The 15,784-nt window shown below is 37.0% G+C and overlaps 1 protein-coding gene across 1 annotated transcript; it reads left to right on the top strand.

Moving 5' to 3' along the window:
• Window positions 1-7,881: 7,881 nt before the first annotated feature.
• On the top strand, window positions 7,882-11,676 carry LOC137575357 (endoplasmic reticulum metallopeptidase 1-like). Its single transcript, XM_068287900.1, is given in 12 exon segments — window positions 7,882-7,932; window positions 7,998-8,538; window positions 8,594-8,850; window positions 9,033-9,153; window positions 9,214-9,368; window positions 9,422-9,805; window positions 9,864-9,989; window positions 9,991-10,045; window positions 10,106-10,290; window positions 10,343-10,486; window positions 10,559-11,050; window positions 11,119-11,676. Coding segments are annotated over 12 exon segments (2,652 nt in total). The 5' UTR covers window positions 7,882-7,908; the 3' UTR covers window positions 11,287-11,676.
• The last annotated feature ends 4,108 nt before the right edge of the window (window positions 11,677-15,784 follow it).

Below are 15,784 nucleotides of genomic sequence, written 5' to 3'. Positions count from 1 at the left end.
ATATATATTTCTGTGAAATCACCAAAAAATAAAAAAAAAGGTGTTCGATTTTGGATCCGAGTGAAACAACACGTATCACTTGGTTCCTGCCTCTTAAAAGTGCACTTAATTGTTGTTTTTGCAAGCTTCGTTAATAGGAGCATATACTTTTCTTGTAATGAATATACATACATAGTTTTAAATCACAATCTGCGTAAAGTGCCGATTAATTACATATATGCATGAGCTTTGTATTCTAAACTATAAGAATAATGAAGAATTAAGGGTTTATTTACCTTTTTTATTTTCAAAAAATCGAAAATTTGTTTATTGCTTTATCTTAAAGAACAACTCCATGAGAACATTTTCCCAAATTTTCATAGATATTATTAGCAGTAAAAAATAAAAACCTTAAATGCCCTCTGCAATGCTTGTGATAACATGACGCATTCATCGCATTGCCCATTAGGAGATGGGACAACAAACTGTTTTTATCGCCTCTGGCACCGAAATTCACTAAACAATTCACTTTGGCCATTAGCATAATAGGGTAGTGAAGAGGGGAGTACTGGGTAAGAAGTGTGTGTAAGCATGTGCTCTGTTGATTTGGTGATGACGTAGAAGGCAGCAAGCAGCGCTGCCGGCTTCGATAAACCGATTTAAATTGACTGTAACTTGTGTCGTATTTATCCGATCGGATTGAATTTTAAAATATGAGTTTTTATATCCAATACTATCATCGTAGTAAATTTCATGAGAATATTCCAATTTTTATAAAAATGTTTCTTCTAGAGCTATGTATATGATATATTGGTCCGATCGTCACAATTTTCGTAATTTATCTCAACCGGGTAATAAAACGCCTCCAAAAAAATTATGGTATATTAAAGTCGCCAAAATGTATGTAACAGACAGAAGGAAGCTACTCCGACCCTATAAAGTATTTATAATCTTAATCAGGATCAACAGTCGAGTCGATCTAGCCATGCCGTCCGTCCGTCCGTCTGTATGAACACGCAGATCTCAGAGGCTATAAGAGCTAGAGCCACCAAATTTGGTTTGTATACTAAAATTATTTATATTTATATAAATTACACAGGCCGACATTTTTGAGGTCATGAAAAAGTGTTTGAAGTTCAATAGGTGTCCTATAGTAATTGGGGGCTGCTAATCACGGCCCTGTACTTAGTTTTTCTCCATCACGTCAGGATTTCGAAAAAAATGCGTTCAAATTATTCAAAATGACCTAATTTGCAATATATTTTTCCATGATATAAGCATAATATTGTACTAAAAACATTATTATTTTATCCTATTAATATATTAGGCTTGATTAAAAAGGAATTTACAAAATATCAAAGAGTTATTTCTTTGTTATAATGGATAATATCTTACACTCCGGATATAGTTCTATAATGAGTAAAATTTCAACCAAAAAGTATGCTATAGGGATTTCAAACATTGTCTGCTTTTAAATTTTAAAGAATTGTGGGAATTTGCTGCGTCTTACAAATTGTATATTAGTTATATGTGCAAACAAGAACTAATTTTCTTACACAAAATATTCTAAAATCCGTAAAAAAAGTTGAAAATTTTTGTTTCAAACTTTCTATAGTATACTTTTGGGTGCCTTTTTTTCAACCCCAGATCTCCAGATTTCACAAAATCTAGACGTGATGGACAAAAACCAAGTATGCAGTTAGAATCAGCGTACCCGAATTAGTTAAGAACACCTCTCAAGTTAACGTCAGCAAAAATCATGTCGGCCTGTGTTATTTATCTTAAAAAGTATAACAGCTAGACATCAAATTTGGTTTATATACTCGTTTAGTTAGCGCGCAGAAACTAATTGTTGAAACTTTTTGCCACGCCCCCTTCTACGTGCACCATGCTGATGCTTTACGAACGATTTTTAGTCGTCTTAAAGATCGTGATTTTCTTATAGTTTTGGGTGATTTTAACTTGCCTAATATTTCTTGGTTTGTTGATGATAATCTATCTTCTTAACTCTTTCATTTCAACATGTTTTTCTTGATAGGCTACTTGATTGTCAGCTATATCAGTTGAATTCTATCCTTAACTCTTCTAAAAGAATCCTTGATCTTGTTTTTGTCTCTGATGTGTCACAAACACAGCCCCTAGTGAAACCTGAAGATCCTTATCACCCTACCATTGAAGTTACTATTCCTTACAATTCCGTTACTTATTCATTTAATAACATTTAAAATTCTCGTCGTAGATGTTTTCGTAAAACAAATTTCAATATTCTTAGCAGCCTTATTTTATCTTTTGATTGGTCATTTATATTTGGGTGCTGCGATATAGATTGTGCAGTGAAGTTTTTCTACTCTGCTCTTAATTCTCTAATTGATAAATGCGTTCCTTATGTGAATGTCTCTACCGTCTCCAGCGCGCCAGTCTGGTTCACCGTAGGCTCTCTAATCTCCGTAACATTAAATCGAGATATTTTAAAAAATTTTCAAAATACTGGTTCGGGACTTGACTATGCAAATTATTATATAGCTCTCTAATCTCCGTAACATTAAATCGAGATATTTTAAAAAATTTTCAAAATACTGGTTCGGGACTTGACTGTGCAAATTATTATATAGCCAAATCTCAATTTTGTCTCTTAAATACTCAATGCTACAATAATTATATCGTGCGCTGTAAGGTTGAACCCCAGATTTTACAACTTTCTCAATTCTAAACGACGCTCAAATTTACTACCTTCCACCTTCAGACTTAATGACCAGACTGCTAATAATGATTCAGATATTGCAGATCTGTTTGCTAAATTCTTTCAGTCGACTTATTCTACTACTGTTTCGGATCCCCACATCCTATCGTTTCTCAATCCCACATTTAAATTGTATGTCTTATTTTCATAGTATTTTCATAGTATAACTGAAGACTGTCTTATCTCTAGCTTATAATCTATGAAGTCTCCTTCGTACCTGGGCCTGGTAATATACCTTGTTGCATCCTTGAAATGTTTTGGATTTCCCTATCGAAGCCTTTATCTCGGTTATTCTTTATATCGAGTGAGACTTGTGGCTTTCCTGATGTTTGGAAGGAGTCTTTTGTTATTCCGCTTTGGCATTTTTATACCCTTGCAAAAAGGGTATATTAATTTTGGTCAGAAGTGTGCAACGCATAGAACGAAGCATCTCCGACCATACAAAGTATATATATTCTTGATCAGCACGACGAGACGAGTTCAAATAGCCATGTCCGTCCGTCCGTCCGTCTGGATCAACGCAAACTCCTCTTAGACCGTAAGAGCTACAGATCTGAAATTTTGCACGCAGGCTTGTATATACTGCAGGCGTTGTATATCTCGGACTCAGCCGGATCGGACCACTATATCATATAGCTCCCATACAAACCCCAAAGTCACGAACAGTGACTTTTCTCAATAACTTCGTTATTTTCTATGTTATTACCTTAAAACTTTATATTAGAGAGAGAGATTATATTATTACGCTTATAAACGACTGTGCCAAATTTGATCAAGATCGGATGACTATATCATATAGCTCCCATAGGAACGATCGGTCGAAAACAGTGACTTTTATGAATAACTTCGTTACTTTTAACGTGATTGTTTTCAAATTAAACATTTGTTAGTTTAATATATCTGTTAATGACTGTGCCAAATTTTATCAAGATCGGATGACTATATCATATAGCTCCCATAGGAACGATCAGTCGAAAACAGTGACTTTTGTAAATAACTTCGTTACTTTTAACGTGATTGCTTTCAATTTAAACATTTCTTAATTTAATATATCTGTTAATGACTGTGTCGAATTTGATAAAGATCGGGTGACTATATCATATAGCTCCCATAGGAACGATCGGTGGAAAACAGTGACTTTGATCAATATCTTCGTTATTTCCTATGATTGTAGGCCTTTCTTTCTCAAGCTTAAGCCTTTTTAGATAAAACGTTCTTCCACATTGATGGCTAATAGGTAAGGATAGAGTTACCAAAAAAGTTGCAAGGGTATACAAACTTTGACGCGGTCGAAGTTAGCCCCGGCCCTCTGGTTATTATTAAAGTGGACTATTGAAAGTTTGTAGTGAGCCACACAAATGGAACTAAATTTTTTTTTTTACAAATGTACGGAAAAACTTTTTTCGACACGAATTTATAATATCGTAAACGAAACTGCTACAAGCGTACCACACTAAAAATTACAAATAAAAAACAATTTTTTTAGACACACTAAAGAATTTTAAAAATCTTGGTAAGTCGCCCTTCTGCGTGGAGTGAAAAATTATTTTTTGTCAAGTATATGTTTGTGTTTGTATTCGGAAGGAGACGTTTCCGACCCCATAAAGTATATATATTCTTGATCAGCAAGAGAAGCTGAGTCGATATAGCCATGTCCGTCTGTCCGTCCGTCCGTCGGTGCGTATGCGTTTTACTCAGCCATCTTAAGAACTATCGCGGAGATAAAGTATGAAAATTGTCAGGATCGGACTACTATATCATATAACTCCAGAACAAACATTTTCATAAAAATTGGAGTATCCCCAGGAAATTTATTACTATGATAGTATTGAATACTACACGAGCCTACAAACTCAGATTCCAAAATTTGAAACTGATCGGATAAATAGAACACAAGTTACAGTCTATATAAATCGGTTTAACCGCTGCCGGCAGCGCTGCTTGCTGCCTGACAATTCTCATACTTTATCTGCTCCGGGCTATAAGTAGCTCTTATACCAAGTTTCCTCTCGATAGCTCTTAAGATGGCGGCGCGCCGTTGATTTGCACAGATAGACGGACGGACTGACAGACGGACATGGCTATATCGACTCAGCTTCTCATTATGGGGTCGGAAACGTCTCCTTATGTTCGTTACAAACATCTGACCAATTTCTAATACCCTCTGCAAGGGTATAAAAAAGATTGCTAACTTTAAACTTACTATGCATATAGAGGGACTTTAAAAAATTAGCCCAAATGCACGCGACTAAAAGCACAGAACACCATCCTTATAGTTTGAGCTTATTTTAATGATATGATTTATCGGCTCTGCTATCCATTAACGCTTCTCAATCAGCTGATTAATTGCGACCGGAAAGTAACAAACGTTAGCATCGGAACGAAAGGAAAAGTTTACAAAATTGCGAATTCCCAGGAGAATGCGCCGAATATGGTCAGACGGATATACATATGCTTCTCTTTGTTCAAATGCACCTGTAAAAAAAACGAATTAAACTATGAAAATTCTTATGGTTCGCAATCTGAACACAATAAACAACAAATTACAGAAAAAATTATTCCATTAACTTTTTAAAGAGCCGGGAAAATCAAAAACAAAAAAAAATAAAAAACATCTTAAATTCGTGTCCGCCACTGTATGTAGCTATATCGACTCAGCATCTCATGCTGATCAAGAATATACATACATATGTACTGTTTTTATTTCGCTGTTTTCCCTGTCTGTAAACACTTTCTTGCCAAACTGCACATACTTTATGGGGTCAAGAACTGTATTGAAAGTGTATAGTATCGTCTGCAAAAAAAAAATTGTTCTACCTTTTTTCCTCCAATAGTTTAAAAAACAGCATAAGTGGGTTAATATCCAACAACGTGTTAAATTTTATTCAAATCGGACAAAAAGTAGACAAGTTGTGCATATACAGTTATACCCCGGTAAATCGCTAGCAAATCTGATTTGAGTTATGGAACATTCGAAAATAAGTTTCCATACAGAAAATAAAAATCTGTGTCATCATAGGTCTGAGTTTGGGCAGATTCTAACCTATAACTCTGTCGTACTCTGTTGACTCTGGACTCTGGTGACAACTATCTGACCCTCTTTATATATGTATATTCGTAAACGAGAAATCAAAACTTTTTGAGCCGTAGATTTTCCATTGTTGAAAGCAAAAAAGCATTGAATAGTTATTTCTAATATCTAAGTTATAGTGTGTTAACTTAAAATGGACAAGTGGTTAATAAAGCGGCCGAGACTTTCCGATTCCATTAATGAAACAAGTGTGGAAAGGACTTTTTCCCAACTTTTCAAAATTTTTGAAGATAGGAGCAACGTTAGCTGTGACCATTGCTAGCAGCGAACGGAGCTTTTCAACTTTGAGGCATTTCAATATACAACACCCTATATATAACACATTATCTAAGTGATATCTCATATTTAGAATTTTGGTCAATATCTGTGATCCTAAAACATGTTAACTCCCCCCGAAAAATTTTGTGGCTACGCCACTAGACTTTAGATAGATAAAATGCTCTTTTATTTTGAGGTCTATAGCTAAAAGAGAAATAAGGCCAAAATAAGGCCCAGACCTCTGAATTTGTTACTTGAAAAATTTCTTATTAAAATTACTTTTTTGGCTATAGTTTCTGCTAGATATATTTTCAAATTGGACCTATCTCTGGCAATAAGAATTGTACTTACCAGGGGAACCTCAGCTTATCGACCTAATTTGGCAAAATAAATACAGATTATATACTTTACTATCATCTGAAATTATATAAGTCTTATAATAATCTCTTTTCGGCAAGATACCCATTAGTGTAATTAACTAATTCCTAGACTATAATGAAGGTCATATAACAAACTTTTACGATTGCAAGTTTATTAATTATACCCTTGCAGAGGGTATTATAAAATGATCAGATGTTTGTAACGCACAGAAGGAGACGTTTCCGGCCCCATGAAGTATATATATTCTTGATCAGCATGAGAAGCTGAGTCGATATAGCCGTGTCCGTCTGTCTGTCCGTGCGTATGCGTTTTACTCAGCCACCTTAAGAGATATCGGGCTGAAATTTTTTCTGTGCTTTTTATTATCTGGCGCAGATTAAGTATGAGAATTATTAGGATCGGACTACTATATCATATAGCTCCAGAACAAACATTTTCACATATGTGATAATATTAGATATAAAATCCCAGATCCCAAATTTTGAATCGGATCGGATGAATATAACACAAGATACAGTCAATATAATAATCTCTGCTCTGCTCCCAGCTCTGCCGGCAGCGCTGCTTGCTAACTACTACGTAATACGTCATCAACAGAGCACATGCATACACACACAGGGAATGGGGAAAGAAGAACAAATTGTAGTATGAAGAGTAAAATTGTTTTGTTTGTATGTATATTGATGAATTGAGTTGCAGAAAACAAATTTTGAACATGTAAAATTATTATTGCCAAGGACTGCAAGGGTATATAAACTTCGGCATAGCCGATGTTAGCTTCTTTGATATTACTTCTTGTAAAACTAATCTGCAAGAAGAATTGCGGCTATAAATCGAAACATTTCAAATTTGTCCCTCATGATTCTTGTATAGTTAACAGCCAAAATGACGGCATCAATAAAATAATCAAAAAAAAGAAGTAAAATCTAGAGACAGCGTCGAAGTTTTTATACGCTCGACAATTTTGTTCACTCTTTCTCTACACAAGTGCGGATCATATAGCGTTCCATTTTATAGAATATTATGCATACATAGATAGTAACCCGACTTTGATCCAATTTTGTCTTAATGTTTTTGCAGGGATGCGTTTAAAAGAAGAAGAAGAAAAAAAAAATAATCATTTGATAAATAATAAAGGTCGCGAATATTAAATAATTAATTGACTTTTAATTTCTATGACAAATTAATGTTGAAATTAGTGTCGGTATATTTAAATTTTCTTGGTATCCTTATATACATATATCGTATATTGTATGCTGACAAAGAAACTTTATATTCCAGGGTACAATTACTCAATCCCACCACAAAAACAGAATATCTTTATGGTAGAGAAAAAATATATTTATAATAGATGGTTAAATCGTAACTAGCATAACGCAGAATTATGTGTTAAGTTGCCGGATGCGCGTGCAAATTTAGTTGCACGTCGCGAGTCTTTGTGGAAACGACCATTTTAAAAATGAGGCATAAGGATAAAAATAGTGTATGAAAAAGTACTCTGCAAACACCTTGAGTACCATTACTTATTCAGTTCCTCTTTTTCCAAAGGTATTGATGATCTCCAATGAAGGAGTGACAGAGGAAGATATGGACACTGTCAGGGCCGAGATGAGCATTGAATCTAAACGGAGTTGTAAACAGTTGCCATGGTTCTTTGGCGCTGGTTTTCTGATGGCTTGGCTGGCCCTCTTTTATGCTATTGTCATACCGTTATCTCATTCCCTACCAAATGGTCTGAAGATAGCACAGGAAATTGAAAAACCTGGAGAATTTGTAGCAGAACGAGCCGAAATCTTGCTCTTCGAAATTGATAGAATGGGACCACGTGTCACCGGAGATGTAGCAAACGAAGTTGTAATTTACGACTTTTTGCTCAATGAAATTGAAAAAATTCGTTCACAAATGGTCACAGATTTATTTGAATTGGAGGTGGATGTTCAGCATGTGTCGGGTTCCTATATGAGAGACCAATTGATGAACGTTTATCGGGGTGTACAAAATGTGATAGTGAAACTAAGTGCTAAAAATTCCAATAGCACATCGTATTTGCTATTGAATAGTCACACCGATACCAAGCCAGGAGCGTGGGGTGAGTTGGAAGCTATTTCCGAAATTCCTTCCATATCTTAAATCTTTTCAAACAGGTGCGGGGGATGATGCCTTTATGGTAGTGGTCATGTTGGAAGTCCTACGCCAGATGTCCATATCTGAAAAAACTTTTCTTCATCCAATTGTTTTTTTATTTAATGGAGCTGAAGAGCAATCATTGCTAGCCGCTCACGGGTTTATTACGCAGCACAAGTGGGCCCCAAATTGCAAAACCTTAATCAACCTTGAAGGCTCATCGGGTGGACGTGAATTACTTTTCCAAAGCGGACCTAATCATCCATGGCTAATGAGGGTAAGATCATAAATAGCTATACATATTGTTGAAGCTAAATGATCCTTTAGCTTACGTCCTAAGAAGGGTTCAGCATAGCCTTTTATGAAATCATGGTTATGCCCTTGGCTTGATTATCCAAATAGTTTTATTACCTGTTTTACAAGCAACTCACTAAAACCATCCTTAATTGTTATCCCTAGCATTACAGAAATAGTGTGAAACATCCATTTGCAACTACACTTGCAGAGGAAATATTTCAAGCCGGCCTTATTCCCTCCGATACTGATTTTAGAATTTTCCGTGATTATGGACCGGTGCCAGGTGACTTTTTAAATAGGTCCTTTTCCCAAACAGTATAGTAAAAAATCCTTAATTTTTCAGGGCTGGATTTGGCCACGGTAAAAAACGGATTTGTTTACCATACAAAGTTTGACCGCTGGGGACTCATATCTCGAGATTCGCTACAAAATTCAGGCGACAACATCTTAGCTTTAACACGCAGTATTTGTAACGCAGAAGAAATGTATGACACCGAGGTTAGTTTGTATAAATTAAAAATGTTTAATTTCACTAAAATCACCTTTCATAGGCATATTCCCAAGGCCATTCCGTGTTCTTTGATTTCCTGGGTCTTTTCTTTATCTACTATTACGAATCTACTGGTGTAGCTTTAAATATGTCATTTTCTCTCGGTGGAATACTTGTCGTATGTGTCTCCTTGTGGCGCATGTCGAGAGTATCGTGTGAGAGAGTCAGCACATTGGCATGCGAATTCGGCATATTTCTTCTATTGGCCGTTCTTGGTTTTCTGTTGGCTTTCGGGTTTCCCTTGTTAATGTCGGTTTTCTACGATGCTGGCGACCGAACAATGACCTATTTCAGCAACAGCTGGCTGCTCATTGGTATCTTCATTTGTCCCTCATTAATTGGCTTGGTATTGCCATCGACACTATATTTGACTCTAAGACCACAGGTATGTGAATTATAATTATTAAAATTAAACTGCAATTCAGTCATATGTTCATTTGTAGGAGAAGATCTGCCATGCATATCGTTTACAAATAGCTCAACACGGCCACTGTGTAATTCTATCTGTGATTTGTATTATTTTAACGATTGCAAGTTTCCGTAGTACCTATCTGTGCATGATTTCTATTTTTTTTTTATTTCGGCTCTCAAGTCATAAATCTGCTAAGCACACTCCACGATCGAGGTGAGATAAAGGGTGCCCTTCATCTAAGCCAATAACTGTTAACACTTTTAATTATTGCAGGCTACTTATGGGCACTTATAATTGGCGCTGGTCAGATAATGCCCTTTTTATATTTAAGTTACAGATTCTATGGTATTATATCAATTGTCATTCCAATGACAGGTCGAAACGGCCTCTCTCCTAATCCGGACATGTTGGTTGCCTTGTTGTGTGCCTTGGGTTCTATTTTATCGTTTGGTTTTCTGGTAGGATTTCTAGATATTTTAAAGTCGTTATTATTGTATTCGCTATATTTAGGCTCCTCTTATCAATGCGTTCCGTCGCCCAAACTGTTTAATCGGAGGATTGGTCCTAACTATGTTTATATTCTGCATGATCACTCTCTCGCACATCGGTTTTCCATATCGCTCCAAAACTAACGTAATGCGTGTTGATTCAATGGTATAGTTCAATGGTCCAATCTTTAATTCCTTGAACTATTAATACACCTATAACTATTTTTTCAAATTCTAGCAAGTGAATCGCAGGTTCTATGATTTTGATGGCAATTTGAGTCTTGAAGATTCTGGTTACTACCTTCATTTGTTGGATCGACATAAGGAGCAACCTCTTCATCAGACTATGAATTTGACTAACTTGCAACGAATGGGAGACACTTGTGGCGACGAGCTGATGTGCGGCATTCCGTGTTATCGATGGTGTGCCTCTAGAAATGAGGCTCGATGGTTACCCAGATGGGAACCTGTAGAATTACCCTATCCCACAGTGTTGAAACTTATCAACAAAACAGTCTTGGATAATGGCTATCGAGTACGATACTTTTTTCAACTGAGTGGACCCCCAAATCTCGGTTTATTTGTTAAGCCTAAATTGGGCGTGAAACTATTAAAATGGTCATTTGATCAAAAAATGCTCGACTATGCCGGTACCTACAAGCCGCCACTGCAAATTTTAATCACATATGGAAAAGATAGTTCACCTATTGATTTTTATTTTGAGCTTTTGGTAAGTAAACAACACAAAGAAGACAGATAAAGGTTTGATTTTAAATCGAATGCACTAATTTTTTTTAGAAGAGTGACGACAATTTGGATATGCCAGTGTTTGAGCTAGGAGTTTCTGGACATTATGCGAGTCCCACAGCTAGGCGAGATAACTCAAGTTTGGAGTTCCTTAAAACTCTTCCAGATTTTGCCTACTCCATGGAATGGCCAAGCAGCTATGAAAGGCGTATTTTTTGAAGAAATTTGTTTAATTCTGGCAGAAAGCGTCATCTATTAAATTGTTATATAGAGATAGAGCCACCAAATCCGGTTTGTAGGCTCGTGTAGTATGTAAAGTGATCAAGTTTATTTCAAATTTTTGCCACGCCATTTTCCGCGGCCGCAATTTAAAACAAAGCGTTTATCTTAAAGACTATTGTAGCTAGAGTCACCATATTTGGTATGTTCAGTTGCTTAGTTAATGCGCAGATTTAGCCACATAATCTTCCGCTCCCGTAATTTGAAAAAACTCAATTGTACTCGGTTTTTTTTATACCTTATTCTATTTGGGACACTTAATTTGATATTAATATAAAGCAAATATGGTATATATAAACATATATAAACATTTGCGCATATGCTTGAGTGAGCGAGATACTGAATTATGCTTGTAAAAAGCATTTCAACAGAACTTTTTATAAATACATTTGTTTTTATACCCTTGCAAAAAGGGTATATTAATTTTGGTCAGAAGTGTGCAACGCATAGAACGAAGCATCTCCGACTAGACAAAGTATATATATTCTTAATTAGCACGACGAGACGAGTTCAACTAGCCATGTCCGTCCGTCCGTCCGTCCGTCCGTCTGGATCAACGCAAACTCCTCCTAGACCGTAAGAGCTACAGAGCTGAAATTTTGCACGTAGGCTTGTATATACTGCAGGGGTTGTATATCTCGGATTCAGCCGGATCGGACCACTATATCATATAGCTCCCATACAAACCCCAAAGTCACGAACAGTGACTTTTCCTAATAACTTCGTTATTTTCTGTGCTATTATGGTGAAACTAATATTAGAGAGTTTATTACGCCTATAAACGACTGTGCCAAATTTGATCAAGATCGGATGACTGTATCATATAGCTCCCATACGAACGATCGGTCGAAAACAGTGACTTTTGTAAATAACTTCGTTACTTTTAACGCGATTGCTTTCAAATTAAACATTTCTTAATTTAATATATCTGTTAATGACTGTGCTGAATTTGATTATGATCGGGTGACTATATCATATAGCTCCCATAGGAACGATCGGTGGAAAACAGTGACTATGATCAATATCTTCGTTATTTCCTATGATTGTAGGACATTCTTTCGCAAACATAAGCCTTTTTAGATAAAACGTTCTTCTACATTGATGGCTAATAGGTAAGGAAAGAGTTACCAAAAAAGTTGCAAGGGTATACAAACTTTGACGCGGTCGAAGTTAGCCCCGTCCCTCTGGTTTCCTATTCACCTTAGTAGATGTCTGACTAACTACACTCTTCACGAACCTTTTCGTGTTCTTTGCCTTTCTCACCTAATTTCTCCTCATCTTTCTGTCACTCCTCTTCGCGCTACTTTTTAATCATCTACAGCCAAACCAATGAAAACATTCTAGACTTGGATTGCCTGCAACTCATCCCTGACCACTTAGGCTGTGAATCGTGGCATAGCTGGCACCTTGTGCAAATAAAACACCTCCACCGGGTCGGGGATGTTTGGTTGTGTATAAAGCTAAGCTACCTTCCCCAATTAATTTGTTATGTGTATTTCAAGTTAAGCTTTTTCGTCGACTGCTGTGTTAGTTAACGTAAAGAAATAAACAAATAAATAAATAATTAATAAATAAAACTATATGGTATATTGGTTCGATCCTGATGATTTTCATACTCTATCTCACCTGGGTTATAAGTAGCTCAAATAGATCCCAATAGCTCTTAAGGTGGCTGAGTAAAACGCATACGCACCAACGGGCGGATCTTATTAAGGCTTACAAGCTTGGTATTATTTTTGGTAAGCTGCGCGGCAAACTAAGTTTCAGATTTAGATAGGATTACGAATATTGTTTTAAATGAAGTACCTAAGTAAGTCGACTCGTCGACTTGGGTATACCATACACCAGGTGAAACAAATTTTTTTAAATTTCGAAAAACAAATGTATGTGTATTGTTTTTACATGCTTCATACTATGTGCTATCTCGCTCACTCTACAAACACACGAGCACTCTAGCGCCGCCACTAGCCAACGGCCAATTCTGGCCTTGTGGACCGCTGAGTAAAATAAGTTCATACGAATATTTTGCATGTTTCTAGTCCGATTTCAAAATTTGGTAGTTTGGTAGAAATATATAAGATTAATTAGTCTGCCGAATTGGAATGCGATAGTCAAAAAACTACAGGAGGAAATCGGGTTTTTCTAAATTATGGAGGCGGAAGTGGGCGTGGCAAAATATAAAAAGATGTATACTCTGCGCGCATACTAAGCGAGTATACATACTAAATTTAGTGACTTTAGCTTTGTTAGTTTTCGAGAAAATGAGTTTTATTTAATTTGCGGGGGCGGAAGTGGGCGTGTCATAATTTTTAAATAGCCAATATTTGCGCGTCTATTAAGCTAGTCTGCGTACCAAATTTAATGTCGGTAGCTGTCATAGTTTTTAAGGAAATCAGTTTTATGTAAATTCCGGGGGCGGAAGGGGGCGTGGCAAAAAGTTTAAGCAATTAGTTTCTGCGCGTTAACTAAACGAGTAAATACACCAAATTTGATGTCTCTAGCTGTTATACTTTTTAAGAAAAACAGTTTTATGTGATTCCTGGGGGTGTAAGGGGGCGTGGCAAAAAGTTTGAACAATTAATTTCTGCGCGCTAACTAAACGGGTATACAAACCAAATTTGATGTCTCTAGCTGTTATACTTTTTAAGCAAAACAGTTTCATGTGATTCCTGGGTTCGTAAGGGGGCGTGGCAAAAAATCCAATTAACTCTATACATTTACATACTACACGAGTATACATACCAAATTTGGTGGCTCTAGCTCTTATAGCCTCCGAGATCTGCGTGTTCATACAGACGGACGGACGGACGGACGGACGGACAGACGGACATGGCTAGATCGACTCGGCTGTTGATCCTGATCAAGAATATATTTACTTTATAGGGTCGGAGAAGCTTGCTTCTGCCTGTTACATACATTTTGACGACTTTAATATACCATTTCACCATATGGGTGTATGGTATAAAAATTGGTTATTTAATATAAAGTTGAGTTTTGCAGATTATTTAATAGAAAGCATAAAAACTTAATTGTCATCTCAAAAAAATTAACATGAAACCACATAGAAAATTTAAGAACCATTAGAAGAACCATTACCTCAGAAATCAACTGAACTTGGTATATAAAGTTTGTACCTGAAGCTTGTTTTATAGAGTTATGGGTAGATTGTTACCATGCACTCCCCGACTGATGACATTTTTATATCCTTGCAGAGGGTATTATAAAATTGGTCAGATGTTTGTAACGCACAGAAAGAGAGGTTTCCGACTCCATAAAGTATATAAGTTAACTTCCTCTTATTTGAGGAGGTAACCTTGCCGTAGCAAGGATTTGGTTTCCGTCCCCCAACGGCACGCACACCACCCAATCATCAAGCCTTTGCTCTCATCTCACGTTATAATAGTTTATTTTCATCTCTTTTGGGTGTTCTCCATCCAGCCACCTCCGGCTTCGGCCTCCTGGCCCGTTCTGCCCACACTCCCACTACTGCTGCTCCTCCTACTCGCTGCCCCTTTTGCTGCTGCCGCTGGCGCTGCTGCTGATGCCGCTGATGCTGGCGCTGCTGCTGATGCCACTGATGCTGGCGCTGCTGCTGCTGCCGCTGATGTTGGCGCTGCTGCGGTGATGTCATGAACATCATGCGGTATGTCAGTGTTGCCAACGTAAGAAACCAAAAGCGTAAAAAAACACGCGTTAGTATATGGAGGCTTAGTTGCATAGCTTGGCCATGAGAGACATGAGCATTTGCGACAGCGCCGCAAACTGGTCTTTCATTTTATACATCATGGCCTCGATACGATCGACTCTTGATTGGTTTCTTATTTCCCCAATTACCGGTTGTTCTTGCTGCTGCTCTTGCTGCAGGGGCGGCTTTTGTGATCCTCTAAGAGCGTTGGCGAACGTTAAGCCAGGTGTGACGGCTGTAGCGTGGGATTGACAAACTTTCCGCAATAAGCTGTTTGAAAAAATTATTACGAAGAAATGATCTTCCCTTCGACACATATCCAGATCCAATATTTCTCCTTGTCAGCATGGCTTCATGAAAGATCGTTCGTCGCTAACCAACCATTTAGAATTAACTACCCTTGTACACCACGGCTTCCGTAAAAAGTGTCAAACTGATGTTATTTATACCGACTTTAGTAAGGCTTTCGGTTGATCATTCGATGCCTCTCACAAAACTTAACATCATGGGTTTTTCCCCGAAACTATTTGCTTGGTTAAAGTCGTATCTTATTGGCAGAACCCAAAAGGTGTCTTTTCGTTCCTCGATATCTTAAATGTTCGAGTTACGTCACGTGTACCCCAGTCATCTGTTTATTAATAATTTGCCTTTGGCCTTGGCTCATTAACACGTGCTCATGTTTGCGGATGACGTCAAGATCGATAACGATCCTTATGGGCCAAAGAATTTGATGACCCCTACGTAACAAAGGTT

This window comes from Drosophila tropicalis, unplaced genomic scaffold (genome assembly GCF_018151085.1).
Source record: "Drosophila tropicalis isolate 14030-0801.00 unplaced genomic scaffold, ASM1815108v1 contig_573, whole genome shotgun sequence".
NCBI classification, from domain to species: Eukaryota; Metazoa; Arthropoda; class Insecta; order Diptera; family Drosophilidae; genus Drosophila; species Drosophila tropicalis.
Note: the sequence above shows the minus strand (reverse complement) of the source record. Positions and strands in the feature narration are given on the sequence as shown.